The sequence below is a fragment of the Thamnophis elegans genome, chromosome 7, assembly GCF_009769535.1.
Source record: "Thamnophis elegans isolate rThaEle1 chromosome 7, rThaEle1.pri, whole genome shotgun sequence".
Taxonomy (NCBI): Eukaryota; Metazoa; Chordata; class Lepidosauria; order Squamata; family Colubridae; genus Thamnophis; species Thamnophis elegans.
The window spans coordinates 2555039-2578774 of NC_045547.1; the positions used below are offsets into that span (position 1 = coordinate 2555039).

General features: G+C 48.5%; 1 protein-coding gene across 1 annotated transcript; it reads left to right on the forward strand.

Annotated features, from left to right (window-relative positions):
- The first annotated feature begins 781 nt into the window (after window positions 1-781).
- LOC116511300 (neuroepithelial cell-transforming gene 1 protein-like) lies at window positions 782-23470 on the forward strand. The gene is made up of 10 exons (XM_032221190.1): window positions 782-1016; window positions 11305-11412; window positions 13463-13630; window positions 14661-14723; window positions 15654-15750; window positions 17473-17549; window positions 18775-19032; window positions 20023-20193; window positions 21354-21540; window positions 22879-23470. The coding sequence occupies exons 1-10, from the start codon at window positions 924-926 to the stop codon at window positions 23271-23273; spliced, it is 1617 nt and encodes a 538-aa protein (XP_032077081.1). The 5' UTR covers window positions 782-923; the 3' UTR covers window positions 23274-23470.
- Window positions 23471-23736: the final 266 nt, after the last annotated feature.

Consider the following 23736-nt stretch of genomic DNA (forward strand, 5'->3'; position numbering starts at 1 on the left):
TGTGTGAGAGAGAGAGAGAGAGAGGGAGGGAGGGGAGGACCATGGGGTCCTTGGTGCTCTGAGCTTGGTGGTTTTCTTGACCCAACTAGGGCACATCATCTGGGATAGGGGGTTTCTGGAGGAGGAGGAGGAGAACTGTGGGGGTCCTTGGTGTTCTCTGAGCTTGGTGGTTTCCTTGCAGACGTTTCATGACCCAACTAGGTAACATCATATTTGTCAGAAGGAAGTGGGGTTTGGGGGTGAGTGGGGAGGAGGAGGAGGAGGATTGCGGGATCCGTGGGGGCTCTCTGAGCCTGATTTCTTTGCTTGCAAGACATTCCGTCCCCCAAACTGGGTAACAACCACCAGTGCAGGAGCTGCACTCTTTAACTTTTCTGGACACGTGTCTTGCAAAGGCCACTTCTCCACAACCGCCATACACGTGCTTGCAAGCTCTCCTCCGCCTCTTGGCTGGACCGATAGCCCCTCGACCCCCGCCAGAGGCTGAGACCCGGAGACGCCAAGGCGGCCGATGCGCGGGGCGCCGCTCCCTGAAACCGCCCGCTCGCTCTCGCCCGCGGGCGCCAGGCTGCAACTCCACAGAGAGCGCTGCTTCCACTCTTTCCCTCCCCCTCCCTTCCCAGCCAAGGTGCGCGGGCAACCTGAGGCCGGGGGCGGAGCCCTTCCGCCGCGCAGCCAATGGCCGCCCGGCTCCCCGACGCCGCGCCCCCTTTCGCGCCTCGTGGCCACGCCCTCGCCGTTTGGAGTGCGGGTCGCGACGCCGCGACCGCTCAGTCGGCGAGTTGACTCCTTGGGCGAAGCTATGCCGCTCCCGCCGCTGCCGTTTTGCCAGCGGGAAGCGCCGGGCGCGGGCCAGTAGCCGTTTGTTTCTTTTCCCTCCGGTGGATTTAAGGCGGGAGGGGAGGGTCGGGCAGCGGGAGGCCATGGTAGCGCACGACGACGCCGGGGGGCTGCTGCCCATCAAGCGGACTATCCGGGTGATCGACGCGCAGAACCAGAGCTTCCGCGAACAGGAGGTAAAGCGGGAGCCCGGGGGGGGAAGCGACCGAGCAAAGCGGGGCTTGCCTTGCAACCGAGATCGTCCAGTCCCAGCCCGTCCGCCTGCCGTGCGGCTGATGGCTTCTGCCGCCGCCTTCCACAGAGCCGGTCGGGGCTGACTCAGTTCGCCCGAGGCTCCGCCGGCGGACGCGTGGGAAGTTTCGGGCGCGGGGAGAGCAAACCCCTGCCGCCCTTCGGGACTGCCTTGCCAACGCGTGTTTGGAAAGGGTTGTGGGAACGCGTCGCGCTTTAAACTCCTCGCTTTAAACGCCACTGTTTTAATTTCATTTTATTCCATTTCCGCGCCGCCTGCAAGAGGTTGAAGGCAACCGAATTTCATTTTGAACTGGATACGTTTAAAGGGCGAATAAAGTTTTCTATTCTATTCTATTCTCTGGGCGACTCGCGATAAGCGGGAAGTTGTATTGTGTGACTTGTGCCAAACGTGGGTGTCGTCCCCCCCTTGCTTTAAATTTTTATTCTTTTCGTTAAAAAGGAGATTTGTCAAACAAAAACGTTTCACCTGTGTGTGTCTCCCTCTCCATTTTCTTTTTTAAAATTTTAAAAATTGGCTTTTTTTAAAAAAAAAAAGTTGTGTGTTATTAGCTGCAGCTGCTTGGGAAAAGGCTCTTTGGGGCAGGGGTCCCCAAACTTGGCAACTTTAAGACTTGTGAAGTCCACAAGTCTTAAAGTTGCCAAGCGGGAGAATTCTGGGACTGGAAGTCCAAAGTTTTAAAATTGCAAGCTGGAGAATTCCGGGACTTGAAGTCCATAAGTCTTAAAGTTGCCAAGCGGGAGAATTCTGGGACTGGAAGTCCAAAGTTTTAAAATTGCAAGCTGGAGAATTCCGGGACTTGAAGTCCATAAGTCTTAAAGTTGCCAAGCGGGAGAATTCTGGGACTTGAAGTCCACAAGTCTTAAAGTTGCCAAGCGAATTCTGGGACTTGAAGTCCACAAGTTTTAAAATTGCAAGCTGGAGAATTCTGGGACTTGAAGTCCACAAGTCTTAAAGTTGCCAAGCGGGAGAATTCTGGGACTTGAAGTCCACAAGTCTTAAAGTTGCCAAGCGAATTCTGGGACTTGAAGTCCACAAGTTTTAAAATTGCAAGCTGGAGAATTCTGGGACTTGAAGTCCACAAGTCTTAAAGTTGCCAAGCGGGAGAATTCTGGGGCTGGAAGTCCACAAGTCTTAAAGTTGCCAAGCGGGAGAATTCTGGGGCTGGAAGTCCACAAGTTTTAAAATTGCCAAACGAATTCTGGGGCTGGAAGTCCACAAGTCTTAAAAGTTGCCAAGTTTGAAGACCTCTCTGCTCTAGGAGTGTCTGAAAAGGAGGGTTTTTCTTATATTGCTTTTAAATCAAGTTTGCCATTTAAGGAACTTGGAAGAAAGTGAGCCTTAGTCAGGGATGGTATGACTTGTTCCCCCTTCCCTGCTCTGCTCATTCATGTATCACCCCTGCAGTCAAAATGGAAGGGAAAAAAGGAACTTTTGTTTCTGGGAGCTTCCTTCCCTTTGCAAATGAACCAATTCATGCAATTCATGTGCTCCTTACTTTGAATTCAAGCAATCGTGGCTTGACTTCAAAGAGGCGCCTTATTTAATTAATTTATTAAATGTTTTGCCAGCCCTTCTTTACGGCACGGTGACTGTCAATAGGCGACTTAGAATGTTAAGAAGATAAAATAACATAAATAAAATATTACAGAACTATAAATCTATTTTTTGCCTTCTCTATGAGGTCACCCATGTAAAACTTTTATTTTTGGGAGTTGTGGGTGTGTTCTACCCTTTGTGTGTCATTAATACAATTAAAATGGAAGGGGGAAAAACCTTTTCTTTCTTGTACTTGCTCTGCTGATGAATCAATTCTCCCCAAATGAACTTAAAAGGGAAGCATAGATGGCTTGATTTCTTCTAAGTTGGTTTGTTTATTCATTTATTTTTTACAAGTTTTATTGCAATTTTTTTTTCTTTTTTCCAACATACATATTTAACCAGGTCTCATCTTATACATCACATTTATAATCATAGTTTCATTCTCTTCTAATCTTCCCACGTTTATCAATATTCCTCTCTTTATATAATCCTTTGTCTTTTCCCATCAATTCATTTCGTCTTGCATATCATTGCTAAATACCCTTTTTTTGGTCTTCAACTAATTACTGTTAATTCACCTTAACAAATTAATCATTTATCACAATATTTTTTGCTATTCCCACTTTGACAATATTATTCTCTTTACTTAGTTCTTTACCATTTCTTATTCAATTTGTACACATCACTGTACGCCCTGTATTTCTACTTTTTTTTTTTTACAGTTTCTCCAATTTCTTCTTCCCAAAAAAAATCCCACAAATTCCCCTTCCCCAATCATTAACATTTTAAATTCCCAGTAAGTTGGTTTATTTATCTGGATGGAGGCAAGCTACTTCTTTCACAAGGTCCCTCTCCCCCCCCCCCAAAAAAAAACTCACCCTCATTTTTATTTATTTGTTTATCCATCCGTACATTTAATAAATTGATTGGCCAACCTTCTAACCCACAGGGTGGGTTACAATATTAAAAAAAAACACGAAAATATTGCAATAGTGGAAATGCACAAAAAGTGGAACTATTTTTTTTTTTTTTTGCCTCCTCCGCGTGATGTCACCCCCTGTAAAACCTTTTTCGGAGTTGTGGGTGTGCAGCACATGCCCCCGGTTGATAACAACATGTGAGGTCATCATTTGAATCCCACAAAATGCATCGCCCGGAGATACTATCTGAAGTCAGAGTCACAAGAATGCCGGAGCAAATGACAGCTTTGTGACATGAGACATCCTGTCCGGGATGTTTTAGTTTCCCTCTGATTCAGTTCTTCTTTAGAAAGGTGGAGCCTCCTCCCGGCTTCCCTCTCAGTGTTTTTTGGAAGCCCATGAAGAGGAAACAAACCCTAGGATTCCTCTCCGTAAGTTTCTGCCTTTGTTCTATTTGTTTTCCCCTCTCCGGGTGCCAGGGAGAGTCGATCCTCAAGTTAGACAGGTTACCCAATAAAAAGAGAGCATTTGTACCAACCGGGTAACATCGGTGCTAGGAAGAAGTGGGATTTGGAGAGAGGGGGAGAAGGACTGTGAGGTCCTTGATGCTCCCTGAGCTTGGTTTTCTTGACATTTCATGACCCAACTAGAGAACATCATCAGTGTTAGAAGGTAGTAGGGTTTGTTGAGAGGAGGAGGAAGAGGAGGAGGAGGTCAATGACTGGAGTCCTTGATGGTCTCTGAGCTCGGTTGTTTTCTTGCAGATGTTTCATGACCCAACTAGGTAACATCATCAATGCTAGAAGGGAGGGGGGGGTTGTGAAGGACAGGAGGAGGAGGAGGACTGTGGGGGTCTTTGGTGCTTTCTGAGTTTGTTGGTTTTCTTGAAGACGTTTCATGACCCAACTAGGTAACCACCATTGCTAGGAGGGAGAAGGAGTGGGGTTTGTTGCGAGGAGGAGGAGGACTGTGGGGTCCTTGATGCTCTCTGAGCCTGGTGGTTTTCCTGACATTTCAGGACCCAACTAGGTAACATCATCAGTGCTAGAAGGGACTGGTATTTGCCGAGTGGAGGAGGAAGAAGAGGAGGAAGAAAGGGACTGTGGGGTCCTTGGTGCTCTCTGAACTTGGTGGTTTCCTTGCAGATGTTTCATTACCAAACTAGGTAACATCATCAGTGCTAGAAGGAAGTGGGGTTTGTGGAGAGGAGGAGGAGGATGGCTGTGGCGTCCTGGGTGCTCTCTGAGTTTTTTTGGTTTCCTTGAAGACATTTCACGACTCAACTGGGTAACATCATCACTGCTAGAAGGGGCTCGTATCTAAACAGAGAGCCAACCCACTCCTGATGACATTACCTAGTTGGGTCATGAAACGTTTGCGAGGAAACAAACCAAGTTCAGGGAACACCAAGGACACACACACACACCATGTTGAAGCACACTCTTTAGTCTAAAGCCAAGTAAACACCTTGGCATCAACGCAAAGTGTGCAGTCTAGGTCAGCCGTCGCCTAACCCTTGTGTGGGATTGAGGGTTGGGCTCCCAAGCAGGTTGTGTGTGTGTGGAGTGTTGGATTCCGCCTCCGGCTCCTTGGCGTGTTTGTTGTTTACGTCACCCTTTTAAAAAGGCGTTGAACGGTCAGGTGTTCTCAACCTTGGTGCGTTTGGGCGCAATCACGTCTTGGCTTCAGCCTCTTGCGAGCGCGAGAGAGAGGCGGTGTTCTCCGTGGCGCAGAAATTCTGGGGAAAAAACTCTATATTTCCCTCTTCTTCTTCTTTATTGGAAAGTGAAAGTTGGTTTGCTGAAAAACTGGCAACGGTTTCACAGACATCCCCTCTCCCCCCCCCACTTCCTGAAACTTGTAACTGGAAAAACCAGTTTAAGGGTAAACGGCTGGGCCGATAGCTGTCGAAAGTCCTAAACTTTGCTGTTCTTTTTATCAGCGGGAAATGTTGATTAAGGTCCTGAAAAAGGCTCTTAATAGTGTTCGATCAGATTCAGAGTTACTCGCCCTCCAGCGTCACTCTAGACGTCTCTTTTGGCGCTTCATCTCCCGGAGTTCCTCGGTAAACCAAGGTGCCCTCCTGGATCCACTGCCACGGAGAGGCCTCAAAGGCGCAATCCGATCCAGTACCTCAGTTGCCGCAACATTTCAGGCAGTGACCAAGGACTCGGTCGGATTGCGGACAAGGGAGTCAGGTATCTCTCCAAGCTCCCTCTGAAATCCCTCCGGGTCCATCAGGCGCCTGGGGCGGAACCACTTAATCGGCTCCACCTCCCTGCAATGGGGGAGTAGCGTCTCGAAGTCAAGCCTTAGCAAGGAGTGATCTGACCATGACAAGGGCAAGATCTCTATTCCCCTTAATTCCAGATCACATATCCACTGCCCCGAGAGAAATACGAGGTCGAGTGTGTGTCCTGCTCTATGAGTTGGGCCCTGAACTACTTGGGTCAAGTCCATGGTTGTCATGGAGGCCATGAACTCCTGTGCCCCATCAGAGGGTTCGCCAAGAGACGGCAGATTAAAGTCCCCCAATACCATTAGTCTGGGGAACTCCACCACCAACCCGGCTACTGCCTCTAGCAGCACAGGCAGGGCTGTCGTGAGGCAGCTGGCAGGTAGGTACGTCAAGAACAAGCCCAGTTGAACCCCTGGATCCAACTTCAAGAGGAGAGACTCATACCCCACAATCTCTGGGGCAGGGATCCTGCGAGGAACTAATGACCTTCGGGCGATAACTGCTACTCCCCCAACCCTTCTCTGGTGTCGCGGTTGGTGGAGCACCTGGAACCCATCTGGGCACATGTCCGAGAGGGGGACTCCTCCCTCTTGGCCCAGCCAGGTTTCAGTTATATATGCCAGGTCTGCCTCCTCGTCTAATATTAAGTCCCGGACGAGGGGAGCTTTGTTCACAACAGACCTGGCATTTAGCAGCAACAACCTGCAGACTGGTAATCCTCGGCTTAACGACTCTACTCGAGCCCCACATTTTCTCCTTTGAGCGAAGCGAGACATTTGTTAAGTGAGCTTTGCTCCATTTGGCCACCTTTCCTGCCCCGGCAGTTATGTTAGCAACACAGTCGTTAAGTGAATCTGGCTTCCTCATTGACGTTGCTCGTCAGAAGGTCGCAAAAGGGGACCCCGTGACGTTGCAACCCGTCGTAAGTATGAGCCGGGGGCCGAGCGTCTGAATTTTGATCACGTGACAATGGGGAGGCTGTCACAAGTCACAAGTCACCCTTTTTTTGTGCCGTTGGAACTTCGAACAGTCACTAAACGAACGGTTGTAAGTCAAGGACTATCTGCATTTCCCCGTTTCTGAAAAATCCCAGCTCTTAGATGTCATTTTCCATCCAGTTTTGGCCATTAAACAAGAATATTATGTATTTGTAGAACTTACACCGGTAGTCCTTGAGTTAGGACTATCATTTAGCAACCATTAATATGGACTTTCCAGGGGCTGCTCACAAACACACACACACACACACACACACACAGACACACATGTCACATGACATTTTGGGCACCTGGCAACTGCCTCACACTTTCAACTCTCGTGTGCTCACCTGACCATGATTTGTGATGATGACGTTGATTTCCAGTTTCCTGCCAACTATACCCATTGTTGTGGATTTGCTTAACGACTGCCACATTCACTTAGCAACCACGGTGGTTCACTTAATGACCATACCACCCCAAAAATTTTTACAAAATCAGGCATGGTCCATTCAACTGACCAGCACAACTTACAACTCTAACCCTGGGCTCAATTACGGTCGTAAAGCCGAGGACTACCTGTATGATTCTTGTGCTTATAAAGACTAGTTTGTGAGCTAGGCAGCTGAGAGCAACCTATAAAAGCAGGTTAAAGACACAACACTGAATTTTAGGGGCAGGTGGGTTTAATATCTCAAGGATCAGTATTTGGGCATAGCAGGTGCTTTGACAAAACATCTAATCATTCCCCTGGCTCAGCTGATAAGGGAGGAGAGCTTGTGGCTTAGAGGTTAATACAACTGCCTAACATGTAATACAGCACAGGTTCAAATCCCAGTAAAGTTAGCTGTTGAGAGGCAAATAGCTTGAAATAGATCTACGCTAGTCTCTCTTCAATTTATCTATCATCAAAGTTATATTGGCTGGGGAATTCTGGGAGTTGATGTCCACAAGTTGCCAAAGTTGGACGCCCCTTTTTTTGAATTATTACAGAATTATAAACAAATTTGGCCTGGCCCTTTGCTCTTTCAGGTACATGACTTTGGCCTGGGCGTCTGTGGTTGCTTTATCTTCCAGGAACAAGAATTGATCCTGGCTTGGGCTCTTCTCTCCCCCCCCCCCCCCCCGTAAGTGGAATGCATGACCTCATTCCGTAATATTCCTCGGCATCTCGGTCCCCCAGCAAAGGACTCTGTTCTTTGTTCACTCATTTCTGAACAGTGCTCCTGCATCGCTCAGCCTTTCTCAGCCGGACCTTCCTCCTTGGTCCACTTCCTTTTTCTTGCAAGGAATTAAGAAAGCGTGGAAAAAAACCATCCTGCCTGCAAACTCAGCTCCCAATCCCTCCCCCCAAAAGTTTTGAAGATTCTCGTTTGCTCGGACCACCAGTTTATCCCTCCCACTTTCATTGTCCCCCAACAGGCTGGGCTTCTCTAGACTGGGATGCACTAAAAAAAAAAGGAGAGCCCCCTGGAAGGGAGGGAGAGACAAGGAAAGGAAGGAGGGAGGGAGGAGAGAGAGAGAGAACGATGAAGAAGGAAGAGAAGGAAGAAAAAGAGAAGGAGATGAAGGACGAGGAAGGAAGAGAAGAGGGAGAGACAGGGAGGTGAGGAGGAAAGGGAGAGAGAGGAGGAAGGAAGAGAAGGAAGAAAAAGAGGGGAGGGAGAGAAGGGAAGGAAGAGGAGGAAGGAAGAAGAGAAGAGATGAAGGACGAGGAAGGAAGAGAAGAGGGAGAGACAGGGAGGTGAGGAGGAAAGGGAGAGAGAGGAGGAAGGAAGAGAAGGAAGAAAAAGAGGGGAGGGAGAGAAGGGAAGGAAGAGGAGGAAGGAAGAAGAGAAGAGGGATAGAAGGAAAGGAAGGAGGGAAAGGGGGAAGGAAATGAGAAGGAAAGGAAGGAGAGAGAGGAGGAAGGAAGAGAAGGAGGAAGGAAGAAAAGGAAGAAAAAGAGAGGAGGGAGGGAGAGGAGGAAGGAAGAAGAGGGAGAGAAGGAAAGGGGGAAGGAAATAAGGAGAAGGAAGGAGAGGGAGAGGAGAGAGGAATAAGGAAGGAAGGGGAAGAAAGAAGGAAGAAGAGAGGGCAAGGAGGAAGCAAGGGAGTAGGGAGGGACGGAAGGAAGGAGAGAAGAGGAAAAAAGGAGAGAAAGAAGGAAGCCCATGCTCCACCATGAACTGTGGGTGGCATCCAATCCTTGTGAGCCTTTCTGAGCTTTGGAGGAGAGAAATTTGGGAGATTGCTAGAAGTCAAAATGTTTGGGAAACCTTTTAGCCCGACTTCCCCTCTCAGGGCTGTTGTTTTCGAAGCAATCTTGGAGCCGAGGACCGGCTGTCTCTTATTCTTTCCACCTCTGTGCAAGCAGAAACTCAAAAGGTTTTTACCCCATTGTAGATTAGCAAGGTTCTGTAATCGAAATGGGGAATTGGAGCTGGGCCAGGAAACCTAATCAAAAAGAGAACCAGATCAAAGAAAAAGGAGAGGGGGGAAAAAAGGCAGATTACATTCTGAAGGGCAGCAAGAAAGAAAACACACTTCCCGAGATATAAAACTTTCTCGGCTGCCATTCTCCAGATTTCTTCGACCGGGTAGAGAAGGCTGATGTGGAGATGTGGCTTACCCTGGTTCTAGCTGGACCGTGATTTTCACTTGTCCAGAGCGAAGGTATTTGGTGCCCATCTCTCTCTCTTCCCTCTTCAAAAAAAAGCTTCTCCCTCCAATACATAACTGGTGGTTTTAAATTCATTTCTTTGCTTGGAATCCCGGCTATTAAATTCTTGTGCCACTCGGCACAAGACCTGCGTCCATCTTTCCATCTCTTACTCCCTTCTCTTAACCAAAGGGAGACGGACACATTACGGTTAGTCCTCGACTTATGAGTGCTAAATTTCTCTTGCTAAGTGAGACCGCGGTTCAGGGAGGGGCTTTTCCCTCGCTTTCTCAGCACGGGGGTTAAAGTGGAATCGTTGCGTTGTTAACTTAGTCCACCCGGTCATGAAGGGAATCCGGCTTCCCCATTGGGGCACCGCAACCGTCATAAGTACATGCCAGGTGCCAAGCCTCTCAAATTTGATCACGTGACTTGCGAGGATGGTCCAGATTCATAAGTGTGAAAAGGGGTCATAAGTCGCTTTTCTCCGTGCCGTTGTAACTTTGAACGGTCACTAAATGAATGGTTGTAAGTCGAGGATTACCCATATTCCTTCGTTTCTTACGCAGGGAGTTATTTCCCAAGAGAGAAAAGGTATTTTCTGCCGTTTCTTCCTTCTCCTTCCAAGTTAATGGTCTTTGCCGGTAATCGTTTCTTGAAACCAGGAAATTGTTTTAGCCATTTGCTGCATACCTAAAACTATATTGCAGATGATGGATTTTATCAACAGTCCCAATATTTGCCCAAAGGCTGGGTGGGTTGAAAACTTAACACACCTCACAAAGCAGTTGGAAACCTGCAGCCTGAAAGCTTCCTTGTCCTATCCTGACTCCTGTGGAGGTTGTTATTTTGGCTAACAAGACTGAGAAACCTGGCTTGTTTCTTGCTTCTAAGGTCATTGCTTAAAAATATGCAGAGAGAGAGAGAGGGAGGGAGGGAGGGAGAGAGAGAGAGAGAGAGATGGCTGATTTTAAAAATGAGAAAAAGAGGTGGATGGATAGAGATAGAAAGATGACTTCTAAGGTCATTGCTTAAAAATATGCAGAGGGAGAGGGAGGGAGGGAGAGAGAGAGAGAGAGAGATGGCTGATTTTAAAAATGAGAAAAAGAGGTGGATGGATAGAGATAGAAAGATGGATGGATGGGGGTGCATGCGTGTGTATAGAGGAGGGGTGTGAGAGAGAGATGTGGACGGATAGAAATAGAGGCATGGATAGATGAATGTATGTCTGTGTGTATAACAGAATAAGGGACCTTGGAGGTCTTCTAGTCCAACCCTTTGCTCAATCAGAAGACACCATATCATTCTGGACAGATGGCTGTCCAGTCTCTTCTTAAAAACCTTAAGTGATGGATCACCCATAATTAAGGGAGGCGTGTCTTTCTACTGATTGTATGTATGTACGCATCCGTATATAGGAAGGAAGGGAGAGAGGCAGAGAGAGAAAGAAGGAGAGAGGAGTAAGGAAGGGAGAGACAGAGAGAGGGAGAGAAGGAAACAGAGGACGAAGGATGGAGAGAGGGAGAGAAGGAAACAAGGAGGAAGGAGGGAAGGAGAGAGCGAGAGAAGGAAACAAGGAGAGAGGGAGAAGGGATGGAAGATGGAATGAAGGAGAGGGAGAAGGGAAGGCAGGCAGGCGAGAGCGAGAGAAGGAAGCAAGGAAAGAGAAGAAGGGAGAGAGGGAATGACGGAGGGAGAGACAGGAGAAAGAAAGAAAGAGAGTCAATTTCTTTTGAAGCGTGCCCCTGTGCTTTGGGGGCAGAGGGCCTTAAAGTAACGGCCAATCATGTTTGACGTTGCACCCCCTGAGCCCAGCACTCCGTCCGTCCACTGCTCTTAAGCCCTGAGTAAACCAGTTGTACAACTTGTTCTCTCATTTTATCTCTTTGCAGGAGCCTAGCAATAAACGTGTCCGATCTCTGGCCCGGGTCACCTCCTTGGCAAACCTGATTTCGCCTGTACGAAATGGTGCAGTGCGTCGCTTCGGACAGACCATACAGGTAGGTGGGCCGGGGTGGGCCCGAGATACACGTGTGTGTGTGTGTGTGTGTGTGTGTGTGTGTGTGTGTTCAAGGCTCTTCGGATCCAGACAGCACTCTGGATGGCAATCTCCAGGACGATTTCCCTTTCAAGAAACTCCCTAATCCTCGCAACCCTTTTTAGGAGGAGGAGAGGAACGAAGCCAAGTTGAGGATGTGAGTTTGTTTATCGGCTTCGAAGCCGCCCGTCCGACTCGTACTGGCTCGCACTTAAAATAGAAGAACAATGCCATAAAAACCCACCCAGTGTGTTGGAACAAAGTACAGCACACAAACAACTGCCCAGGGCATCATTCCCCCCCTGCCCCGAAACCTGGGAGAAGAGCCAGGTTTCGGGAACATTTTCCGGAATATCGTCCCATCTGTTTGGAAACATCCTTTTGCTTTTACTTCTGCTTTGGAAGAATAGGTTTTTGGGGCTCCAGAGAAGCGTGCGGGGATTTCTGCCTTCCTTATAAAAAACACTGCTTTCGAATTCTTTGCAGACCTTGAGGTGGGGGGGAATATCAGTATTTGCAAGGAGTAGAACGGAGTCATTTGGTTGACACTTGCACGGAGGCTAAAAATTCACCTGGGACATATTGTTAGCAGGGGTCGAAACTTGGTCGTCCACCATGGGGATGTGTCCTCAGCAGAACCTTTTGTGTAAGATTTTCAACCTGCTTTCTCCGGGGTCACGGTCTCCAAACATGCTTACTTTAAGACTTGTGGACTTCAACTCCCAGAATTCCCCAGCCAGCCAAACATGGCTGGCTAGGGAATTCTGGGAGTTGAAGTCCACCAGTTGGGAGTTCAACTCCACAAGTCTTAAAAGTGGCCAGGTTTGGCGAGTCCTGCTCTAGAGGGAATGCTGCCAAGATTTGCTAGGACACTATGGGGAGTACAGGTAGTCCTCAACTCATTTAGTGACCATCCACAGCTGCAACGGCGCTGGAAAAAGCAACCTGCCACCAGTTTCCACACCACCGTGGCAGTATCCCGATAGTTGCAGTGATCAAAATTCAGATGCTCGGCAACCGGCTCGCATTTATGACGGGTTGCAGAGTCCCGGGGTCACGCCATTCCCCTTCTGTGGCCTTCCAACATGCAAAAATCCGTGGGGAAGCCAGATTCACTTAACAACGGGGTTTACCAATTTAACTGCTGCAGTGATTCACTTGGCGACTGTGTTAAGAAAAGTCGTAAAACTGGGCAAAAGTCACGTAAGAAATTTCTTCCTTTGTCACGTAAAATTTGGGCTCAATTGTGATCCTAAGTTTAGGACTTACCTGTGTGTACCTTGGGGGTGTGTGTATGTGTGTGTCCATCCTAACATCCTCTAAAGTAACCAGTTGTACATTGAGAACTACTTATTCACGTTCCTGAACAAGGATCCAATTTATTACACCTGGATGGATTTTATTTGGTTCGAGAAACACTGCCGGTGTTTTCAAAGGGATCTTGTCAGATTTGGTTGCCTACATTCAAATCCAGAAATCCCACACAGATAACTGATGCAGTTGGATTCATTAATGTCTTTATATACATAAGAATAGATGAATAAACGCACAATACCAACAGGTGGTTCTTCCGAGTAACACAAGGCAGGAGAGTTACAGGCAAACACAAGCAGTTCGTTTCATTTTCAGCAGACGAGCCCAGAGAGACTGATAGTTTACTTCTCAGAGCAGCAGACTGCTTAAGTTTCTGTTTCGATTCCCTGCACAGACTCAGATCTGTTTAAGCTCCCATTGGCTGACTTAGTTGCTATGCCTATTCATTGGCTGACCTTGTTCCCATGTCTCTCCCACTCATGAATATTTTAACAGATCTGAGAATCCGGCCTGGCTGATACGTTTCATCCTATCCTATAGGGTCTGTCCTTACTTGCTAAGGTGGAGGCCCCTGGGATAGCAACCGAGCCACCTCTGCGGGTGGCACAGAACGCAAAAGGTTGAAAATAAACGGAATTTCTCACGCCCATCACGGCTAACGGACTTCTTTTTCCCCCCCTCCCCTCTGTTCCCTCCAGTCGTTCTCCCTTCGCGGCGACACCAAATCCCCGGCGAGTTGTCAGAAGCCGTGCAGCCGGCTAACGGCCCCCACGCCTCCCAAAAGAAGGAACAGCGTCCTCTGGTCCGAGACGTTGGATGTCACGATGAAGGAGACGTTGAGCACCAAGGAAATCAAACGCCAAGAGGTAATGCTGGGCTCTGAGCCACAGGCAACTCTGGTTCACCGTCGACACTTTTAGGATGCTAAAATCCTAAAAATGAAAGGGGAAAAAAAATGAAGTTTCTCCATTTTTATTGGGAGGACGAGAAGTGGGGGCTTAAGGAGTGAGTAAGCTCCAGTGAGTAAGCGGTAGTATTTCTGCACATCCTTCCATCCTTCCCCCACCGCCCCCGAGGCACAACATCATATCCTCTGTCTTGATGAGCATGTCCTCTCATCTGCCCAGGATAGTAATTTCGTGCTGCTAAGTAATTCGGAGATCCAATATGCTCTAGTGTGCAGGAATCAGGTTAGAAACCAGAAGTTGGGAGTTCTAGTCCCGCATTAGGTATGAAAGCCAACTGGGTGACTTTGGGCCTATCACGAGGTGACTGTAAGTTCTAGTCCTGCCTTAGGCGTGAAAGTCAACTGGGGGACTGTGAGTCAATTACCAGGAGAAGGGGAGTTCTAGTCCCACCTAGGGCATGAAAGCCAACTGGGTGACTTTGGGTCAATTACCAGGAGATGGGGAGTTCTAGTCCTGCCTTAGGCATGAGATCCTTGTAATATTTGAGGGGCTGCCACCAAGAAATAGGGGTCAGCCTACTCTCCAAAGCACCTGAAGACAGAGTAAGAATCAGTGGATGGAATCAAGGGGAGAAATTTGACAGAAATAAGAAGAAAGTTCTTGGCAGAACAATTAACCAGTGGAACTCCTTGCCTCCAGAATTTCTGGGTGCTCCACTGCTGGAGCGTCTTTTCAAGAAGAGACTGGAGAGCCAATTTGTCTGAAATGGTACAGGGTCTCCTGCCTGAGCAGAGGGTTGGACTAGAAGACCTCCAAGGTCCCTTCCAACTCGGTGATTCTGTTTCTCACCCAGAAGTAACCCCATTGCCGTTAGCTTCGCAGTCTGACAATAACTTAAAAGAAATTGAGCCAATTGTTCAGTCTTCAAAAGTGAAGATGCTTGTTATAATCTGGCATTCCCATTTTTTTCTTTTTCTTGTGCTTGCAGGCGATCTACGAACTTTCTCGGGGAGAGCAGGATTTGATCGAGGACTTGAAGCTTGCCAGAAAGGTAGGCCTCTCCCTCCTCTGTTGACTTTGATTGATAGCCCTGCCAGGTGACTCAGTTTCCTCAAAGAGATCACAAGCCGCTGATTAAAATATTTCTCCTCCCCCTCTACGGCCCGGCCTTCCTCCTCTTCCAAATAGAAGAACAAGAGAAGCTGTTGACTGTATAGCTAGTCCTCGGCTTACGACCAAAACGAAGAGAGCGGAATTTCTGCTGCTAAGCCGAGCGATTCACGGCCAACTTTGCCACTTTTAAAACAGTGAATCCGATTTCACGGTCTTTTTGCTGCTTTTCCCTTCTTGTTGTGAAGCCAATCCCGGCAGCCATTAAGTAAGTCACGAGGTCATTAAACGAATCTGTCTCCCCACTCCCCCATTGATTCTGCTTGTCAGAAGTCCCTCAAGTACTGGAAGACTGCTAATCATGTCTCTCCTTCTTCTTTACTCTAGATTGGCCAAACCCAAATCCTGCCATATACATTTTTCATATATTTTTATCTCCAGTCCTTTAATCATCTGAGTTGCTCTTCCCTTTGGACGCTTTTTCCAAAGTCTCAACATCTTTTTTGTAGTACGGTGACCAAAATTGGTTGCAGTATTCCGTGGCTGGCTGGGGAATTCTGGGGGGGTTGAAATCCACCAGTCTTAAAAAGGTTGGATACCCTTGATCTAAACTGGCGGGGAATATTTCTGTCCCCCAAAATAGATGCGGCTGTGAAGGAACCCAGAGGATTTCCTCAATACGGATAGTCCTCAATTTAGCTCAAATCCCTGTTGCTAAGTAAAGCACCTGCGATGCTTGCTGGGGAATTCTGGGAGTTGAAGTCTCCTCCCATCTTGAAGCTGGCTTTACCATGTCCATCTCAAGTCTCCCGGCTGGAGATCCAACTTTTGGCCAAGCGGGGTGACCTCTCTCTCCTTCTCTTATCTCCAGGCTTACCATGACCCCATGCTGAAGCTGTCCATCATGTCCGAAGAGGAACTGAGCCACATCTTTGGAGACCTGGATTCTTACATCCCCTTGCACGAAGGTAAACACACACACACACACACACTCGCCATCCCTTCCGAGCAGAGTCAGGATTTCTTTTAGCGTCCCGAATGGCTGGAGGCCAAACCCACCCAGGGTGACTCAGAAAGAAAGAAAAAAATGCATCCAGGAACATGTATCATTGTGCAAATATTTTCACGCTCAATTGAAATGTTCTTATCACGCACACGAAAAAATTCAGAACGGTTCAGGAGAGCCGAGGTGGCACAGTGGTTAAATGCAGCACTGCAGGCTACTTCAGCTGACTGCAGTTCTGCAGTTCGGCTGTTCGAATCTCACCGGCTCAGGGTTGACTCAGCCTTCCATCCTTCCGAGGTGGGTGAAATGAGGACCCGGATTGTTGTTGGGGGTGATATGCTGACTCTGTAAACTGCTTAGAGAGGGCTGAAAGCCCCATGAAGCGGTATATAAGTCTTAACTGCTATTGCTATTGTGAACCTGGCAACTGACCATTAATGGAGGCTTCTCCACCAGGTGTTTTTATTTTCTTATTTTTTTAAAAAAATTATTTATTATGATTGATTCCTTAAGTTAAGTTTAAGTTAAGTTTATTGATCTTGTATGCCGCCCACTCCCGAAGGACTCCGGGCGGCTTACAATAAACAAGGGAAGGGGATAAATAAACAAGACAAACACTTTAAAATACACAACATTCACAGTTAACGTGGGGCTGGATATTTCACAAGCCCCCCAGCCTGCTGGAGCAGCCAGGACTTGGTGGCTTTGCGGAAGGCCGGGAGGGTAGTAAGGGTCCGGATCTCCACGGGGAGGTCATTCCAAAGGGCTGGAGCTGCAACAGATCGTTATCTTCTTCATTCCCGCCTTTGATGGGTGTGTTTGTGTTTCTTTGCACGCACACAAAGTGTTTCTGTACCGGAGAGCAGAATTCCTTGTGGGCGTCGCCAAATAAAACATTCAGATTCCATTTTATCTTCAAGATAAATGGATGGTTGAAGGAGATATATTGCTCTGGTGCCCCCAGCAGGGCTAAACCACACCTGGACTCTGAATTCAAGCTGGTTTCCACGTAGCCTTTCGAGTTCATTCAGGTTTCACTCCTTCAGTGTTAATTACAGGTAGTCCTCGACTTAACGGCCGCTTGCTTAGCGACCAAAGTTACGGCCTACCTGAAAAGTAGTGGTTGAGGGGCGGTGTCACATGGCTTGCTCTTCGGTTGCTCGGCAACACAGGCTGGGGAATTCTGGGAGTTGAAGTCCACAGGACTGAAAGTCGCCAAGGTTGAGAAACACTGGGGTAGAGGATAGAAATGGGAAATAAGAGCTTGGAAAATGTAGTTTGTATTATAGAAGAATTAGGAATTAGTGATAAGAATGTAGGGAAAGTAGGATTTACAAGAGTAGGAAAAGTTATATTATTAGTAGAAGGACAATACAGACTACCAGAGACTGAAGAGCAAGAGTAAGAAATAATAGGATTATAAGTGTAAAATGAGTTAGAGATGGACTGAGAGGGAAATCGTCTTTATGAAGATGTACCGATGGATATCTGCTGTAAGAAGGAACTGCAGTTCCGATGATACTTTAAGTGTTGCGTATGTTTTTGTCAAATGTACATAAGTGTTTGTAATTTTAAAAAACAATCAAATTAAAAAAGTTTCATTCCACTTGCGAGGCCTTGGTTGAATCTCTTCCGAAGGGTTTTTTATCTTTTTGCCAATTCTCCTTTTGTCTTTCCCTTACAGACTTCCTGGAAAAACTGGGGCAGGGGACCCGGCCGGATGGGACGGTGGAGCAAATCGGGCCCATTCTCGTGGAATGGGTGAGTGAATCCTCGCAACCTTTCCCCCCCCCTCCGCTTAACGCCTGCCAGTCATTATTTTATTCGTAACTTTATTCGTTTTCTGGATCTCGCTGAGCTTTCCGCTTGGTTTAGTTATTTAGTTTAATAAAATAATTTTTAAAAAGGTTTAGCGAGAAGGTTTACCTGGCCACCTGCTCCCTCTCTGTAACTCTGGGTGGGTTGTCGACAGTAAATACAACAGGTAGCCCTTAATGACCGCAGTTGAGCCCCCAAATTTACGTTGCTGAACGAGACAGGGGTTAAGTGACATTCGCCCTGTTTTACGACTTTTCCTGCCACGTTTTGTTAAAGTGAATCACTGCGGTTCTTAAACGAGTAACCCAGTTGTTAAGTGGATCCCATTGACTTCCTTCCTCCTTCCCTCCTTCTTTCTTCCCCTCTTTCCCTTTCCCCTCCTCCTTCTTCCTTTTCCTCCTCCTTCTCTGAATGAGCCGAGGTGGCGCAGTGGTTAGGGTGCAGTACTGCAGGCCACTTCAGCTGACTGTTATCTGCAGTTCGGCGGTTCAAATCTCACCGGCTCAGGGTTGACTCAGCCTCCCATCCTTCCGAGGTGGGTGAAATGAGGACCCGGATTGTTGTTGGGGGCAATATCCTGACTCTGTTAACCGCTTAGAGAGGGCTGAAAGCCCTATGAAGCGGTATATAAGTCTAATTGCTATTGCTATTCCTCCTCTCCTTCTCCTTTCTCTTCCCCCTTACTTCTCCTCCTTCCTCCTTTTTCTCCTTCCTTCCTCCCTCCTTTTCCTCCTTCCTTCTTTCCCCTTCCCCTCCTTTTCCTTCCTCCTTTTCCTACTTCCCTCCTTCCCCTCTTTCCCCTTCCCTTCCTCCTCCTTCCTCCTTTTCCTTCTTCCCTCCTTCCCCTCCTTCCTTCTTCCCCTCTTTCCCCTTCCCCTCCTTTTCCTTCTTTTCCTACTTCCCTCCTTCCCCTCCTTCCCCTCTTTCCCCTTCCCTTCCTCCTCCTTCCTCCTTTTCCTTCTTCCCTCCTTCCCCTCCTTCCTTCTTCCCCTCTTTCCCCTTCCCCTCCTCCTTCCTCCTCCTCCTCCTCCTTCCTCCTCCTCCTCCTCCTCCTCTTCCTCCGTCCTGCTCAACTTAATTTGCCAGGCCCTAGTTAGAGAAAGAGCCAGGCTCCCTACTGCAGCCAAGCCTGCTCTCCTAACCAGCGTGGCCTTCTCTTCCTGCCCAGCTCCCCGGGCTGAACGCCTACAAGGCTTACTGCAGCAACCAGCTGGCGGCCAAAGCCCTCCTGGACCAGAAGAAGCAGGATGCCCGAGTGCAGGACTTCCTCCAGCGCTGCCTGGAGTCTCCTTTCAGCCGCAAGCTGGACCTCTGGAGCTTCCTGGACATTCCTCGCAGCCGCCTGGTCAAGTACCCGCTCCTCTTGAAGGAGATCCTCCGGCACACGCCCAACGATCACCCCGATGTCCAGAGCCTGGAAGAAGCGGTAAGGGGCCCCTCCGGGTTTCAGACACAGGGGGAAAGTGGGGTTCCTGGGTGATTTTTCTCAGCTTGGTGGTTTTCTCGCAGGCGTTTCGTGACCCAACTAGGGAACACCATCAGTGCTAGAAGGGGAGGAGGAGAACTCTGGGTGCTCTCGGAGCTTGGTGGTTTTCTTACAATGTTTCATGACCCAACTAGGTCACGCTATCAGTAGCAGAAGGGAGCGGGATTTGGAAGTGGGGGAGTAGGAGAACTGTGGAGTCCTTGGTGCTCTCGGAGCTTGGTGGTTTTCCTGCAGACGTTTCGTGACCCAACTAGGGAACACCCTCAGGGCAAGAAGGGAGTGGGGTTTGTGGAGTGGAGGAGGAGAGAAAGGCAGGAGAAGGAATGAAGGGGAGGAAGAAGGAAGGAGAGGAGAAGGAAAAGGAGAAGGAATGAAGGAGAGGAGGAGGAGGAAAAAGAGGAAGAAAAGGAGAAGGAAAGGAAGGAAGAAGGAAGGAGAGGAGGAGGAATGAAGGGGAAGAAGAAGGAAAAAGAGGAAGAAAAGGGGAGGACAAAGGAGGTAGAGGAGGAGGAGGAAAAAGAGGAAGAAAAGGAGAAGGAAAGGAAGGAAGAAGGAAGGAGAGGAGGAGGAATGAAGGGGAAGAAGAAGGAAAAAGAGGAAGAAAAGGGGAGGACAAAGGAGGTAGAGGAGGAGGAGGAAAAAGAGGAAAAGGAATGAAGCGGAGGAAGAAGGAAGGAGAGGAGGAGGAGGAGGAAAAGGAATGAAGAAGAGGAGGAGGAGGAAAAAGAGGAGGAAAAAGAGAAGGAATGAAGGGGAGGAAGGAGAGGAGGAAGAGGACTGTGGGGTCCTTGGTGCCCTCTGCGCTTGCAGACATTTCATTACCAAACTAGGTAACGTCATCAGAGCCAGCGTTCAGTGTTTAGCCTAGCGGTGCTTCCTCCCCCAATGCTTATCAACGGGTGCTTTCCCCCCCCCCCCCCCCCCCCCCAGATCTGCATCATCCAGGGAGTCCTCTCGGACATCAACCTGAAGAAAGGAGAGTCGGAATGCCAGTACTACATCGATAAGCTGGAATACCTGGATGAGAAGCAGCGAGATCCACGGATTGAAGCCAGCAAAGTTTTGCTTTGTCACGGGGAGCTAAAGAACAAAAACGGCCACGTAAGTAGAAACGGGGGGAGTCTGAACGCCCGGGGGCTAAGAGTGCCCAAGAGGGTGTGGCCTAGAAACTAGGAGACAGTGAGTTCTGGTCCCACCTCGGGCATGAAAACCAGCCGAGTGACTTTGGGTCAATCACCAGGTGATGCTGAGTTCTAGTTTCCCCTTAGGCATGAAAGCTGGCTAAGTCAACTGGCACCAATCACCAGGTGATAGTGAGTTCTAGTCTCCACTTAGGGATGAAAGGCAGCTGGGTGACTTCAGGTGATGGTGAATTGTAGTCTTGCCTTAGGCATGAAAGCCAGCTGGGTGACTTTGAAGCAGACGCCAGGTGATAGTGAGTTCTAGTTTCCCCTTAGGCGTGAAAGCTGGCTAAGTGAACTGGCACCAATCATCAGGTGATAAGTGAGTTCTAGTCTCCACTTAGGGATGAAAGCCAGCTGGGTGACTTCATGCCAATCACCAGGTGATGGTGAGTTGTAGTCCTGCCTTAGGCATGAAAGCCAGCTGGGTGACTTTGAGGCAGACACCAGGTGATAAGTGAGTTCTAGTTTCACCTTAGGCATGAAAGCCAGCTGAGTGACCTTTGACCAATCAACAATACTTACCCCAATTATCTAGACCAGTGTTTCTCAACCTTGTCAACTTGAAGATGTCTGGGCTGGCTGGGGAATTCTGGGAGTTGAAGTCCAGACATCTTCAAGTTGACAAGGTTGAGAAACACTGATCTAGACAATTCCTTTAGCAAGAACAGGCAGCTGAAGGCCAGTAGGAGAACCCAGGGGTCAAATTTGACCCATCCTGCGCTTCGCAGGCTATCCAGAGCGGTGTTTTTCAAACACTTTTAAGATGGGTGGACTTCAACTCCCAGAATTCCCTTTCCATTCATGTCCTCTGGCAGCAAGGCTGTGGGTATGCTGGCTGCGGAATTCTGGGAATTGAAGTCCATGAGTCTTAAAGCTGCTAAGGTTGAACACCGCAAATCTAAAATCAGTGTTTTATGGATAAACGTTGCGGTTTTTTTAGGGGGCATGACAACAGAATGCTCCGAAACCTTTCCATCTGCATAGAAATATATATATATGTTGAACTTCAGTTCCTTCTCTTTGATTGTGGCTGAATTCCACTTAAATCTTCCCCTCTCCTCCTCTTCCTCTTTCCAGAAACTTTACATCTTCCTCTTCCAAGAAATCTTGGTCCTCACCAGGCCCGTGACGCGGAACGAGCGCCATTCCTACCAAGTGTATCGGCAGCCGATCCCGGTCCGAGACCTGGTGCTGGAGGACTTGCAAGACGGAGACGTCAAAATGGGCGGGTCCTTCCGGGGGGCCTTCGGCAATTCAGATAAAGGTAGGTAGAAAGGTTCCACTATTTGAGGGGGAGGGGGCTATCCCGAGGAAAAGTCTGGGTCGACCTGTTCTCCGAAACACCTGAGGGCAGGATGGGGATGGAAGCTGGTGAAAGAGGATTGAGCACTCTAGAATTAAGGAGGTAGTAACGGCAATTAACCAGTGGAACTCCTTGCCTCCAGTAGTTGTGGATGCTCCATCACTGGAGGTTTTGAAGAAGAGATTGGACAACCGTTTGTCCAGGATGGTATAAGATCCTGTTCTCTTTCGGCAAGAGATTCCCAACCAGGAGCCACCCTTGATGTGGCCTTCAAGAGTTGGCCAGAACTTCCTTCTCCTTCTTCCTCAAAAGTTACCAAAAAAAACAACCAGACTTTCTTGGTCTTTTCTTTGCCAACGTTTTGCTTCTCATCCAAGGAGCTTCTTCCGTTCTAAACATCGGTTCTGGAATGGCTTTTGTTCCAACACCGGTTCTAGAACTTCGATTCTGGACCTTCTTTGGTTCTAGCATCGGGGGATCTAAACTGGTTCCACCGTTGGTTCTAGAACTGTTCTGGCATCGGCTCTAGAACTCTGATGCCATCGTTGGTTCTAGAGCATCTGTTTGATATCAGTTCTAGAACATTTGCTCTGACGTCTGTTCTGGGACTACTTCGGCACTAACATTTTGTTCTAGACTCTGGTTCTAGCACCGGTGTCTAAACTGGGTCTAGCATTGGTTCTAGACTTCTACTCCAACAGCAGCAGCATCTAGAACTTTCACTCTATCATTGATTCTGGAGCTTCTGGTTTACATATCCGTTCCAGAACCTTGGTCCTGGCACTGTCTCTAGAACAATGAGCATCGGTTCCAAAGCTGTGGTTCTGGCATTGGTTCTAGAGTTTCGGGATGGACATTGGCTCTCGAACTTTGGGGGCCCACGTCGGCTCTGGAGCTATGAGCATCAGTTCTAGGACTGTAGTTCTGCCATGAGTTCTAGAGCTTCAGCTCTACAACTGTGGTTCTCACATTGGTTTTAGAACTTCTTCGGTTCTAGCATCAGACAGCACTGAAGAGACTGCTTGGGTGAGAAGCGAAATGTTTTTAAGGTGGTCTTTCTTGGGTATTTTTTTTCTTTTGGAACGTTCCCCTTCTCCTCCAAGGAGCCTCCTTCGGTTCTAACACGAGTTCTGGAACGTCTTCGCTCGTAAACCTCAGTCAGAACTGAAGAAGCTCCTTGGACGAGAAGCGAAACCTTTCCCAAGAACAGAACAAGGGGTGGTGGGGTGGAAGCCCCTTTGGGACAACCGTGACCTGTCCAATGGAGCATCTCCGTAACCATCCTCGCTTTCTTTCCAGCCAAAAATATCTTCCGGGTCCGTTTCCGGGACTCCTCCTCGGGCCAGTCCCACACGCTGCAGGCCAACGACATTTTCCACAAGCAGCAGTGGGTCAACTGCATCCAGGCGGCCGTCGCGCCCTTCCAGCCGAGCCCCGTGCCCTTCGAGATGAAGGACCTGCCCGAGCTGAGTGAGGAAGGCGAGGAGAACCAGCCCTTCGGCTCCAGCGCTAAGATCCAGAGGAGGCAGCCTTCCGCCTCGGGCAGCTTCCGCATGGAGCTGGGCGAGAACGGGACGGAAGCCGACGCGGCGGGAGAGCTGAGGAACGTCAAAACTTACCGGATGCATTCAGCGCTCAGGAAAAGCAGGGACAAAAACCAGCTCAGCGTCAAACGGAAAGAGACTCTGGTTTAAATAGCGGGGAGCGAACGGCTTCCTCGCTCTTTTATTTATAAATAAAGTGTACATTTTCTTTCCTGTAATGTGAGAATGGTGAAAGGTCTCCCCTTCTCTCTTTGTCGGTCTTTTTGTGTTACATGTGAGTCTTGGGTTTTTTTTTCCTACTTCCTTCCTTCCTTCCTTCCTCCCTCCCTCTTCCCTTTCTTTTTTCTTTCCTTTCTTCCTCTTTTATTTTTCCCTTCCTTCCTTCCTTCTTTCCTTTCTTTTTTCCTTTCCTTTCTTTTTTTAAAGGCAGCTACTGGTTTTTCCGCAAACGTTGTTGAACCGGCGTCTGATCCCTGCGGGGGGGGGGAGGGGCTAGAGCAGGGCAGGTGTCCTCGAAATTAAAGGCACAGATTTCTGGATGGCCACGGCAGATTCCGGAGCTCTCATTCCTTCTGTAATACCAGGAAGGAAAAGCGTTCTCCAAAGGGACTGC

Excerpts from the sequence above, each read along its gene's own strand:
- LOC116511300 (XM_032221190.1), top strand. The coding sequence starts at position 924 with ATGGTAGCGCACGACGACGCCGGGGGGCTGCTGCCCATCAAGCGGACT. Across the intron at positions 14,724-15,653 it reads ACTTGAAGCTTGCCAGAAAG|GCTTACCATGACCCCATGCT; the intron begins GTAGGCCTCTCC and ends TCTTATCTCCAG. Across the intron at positions 17,550-18,774 it reads GGCCCATTCTCGTGGAATGG|CTCCCCGGGCTGAACGCCTA; the intron begins GTGAGTGAATCC and ends CTTCCTGCCCAG.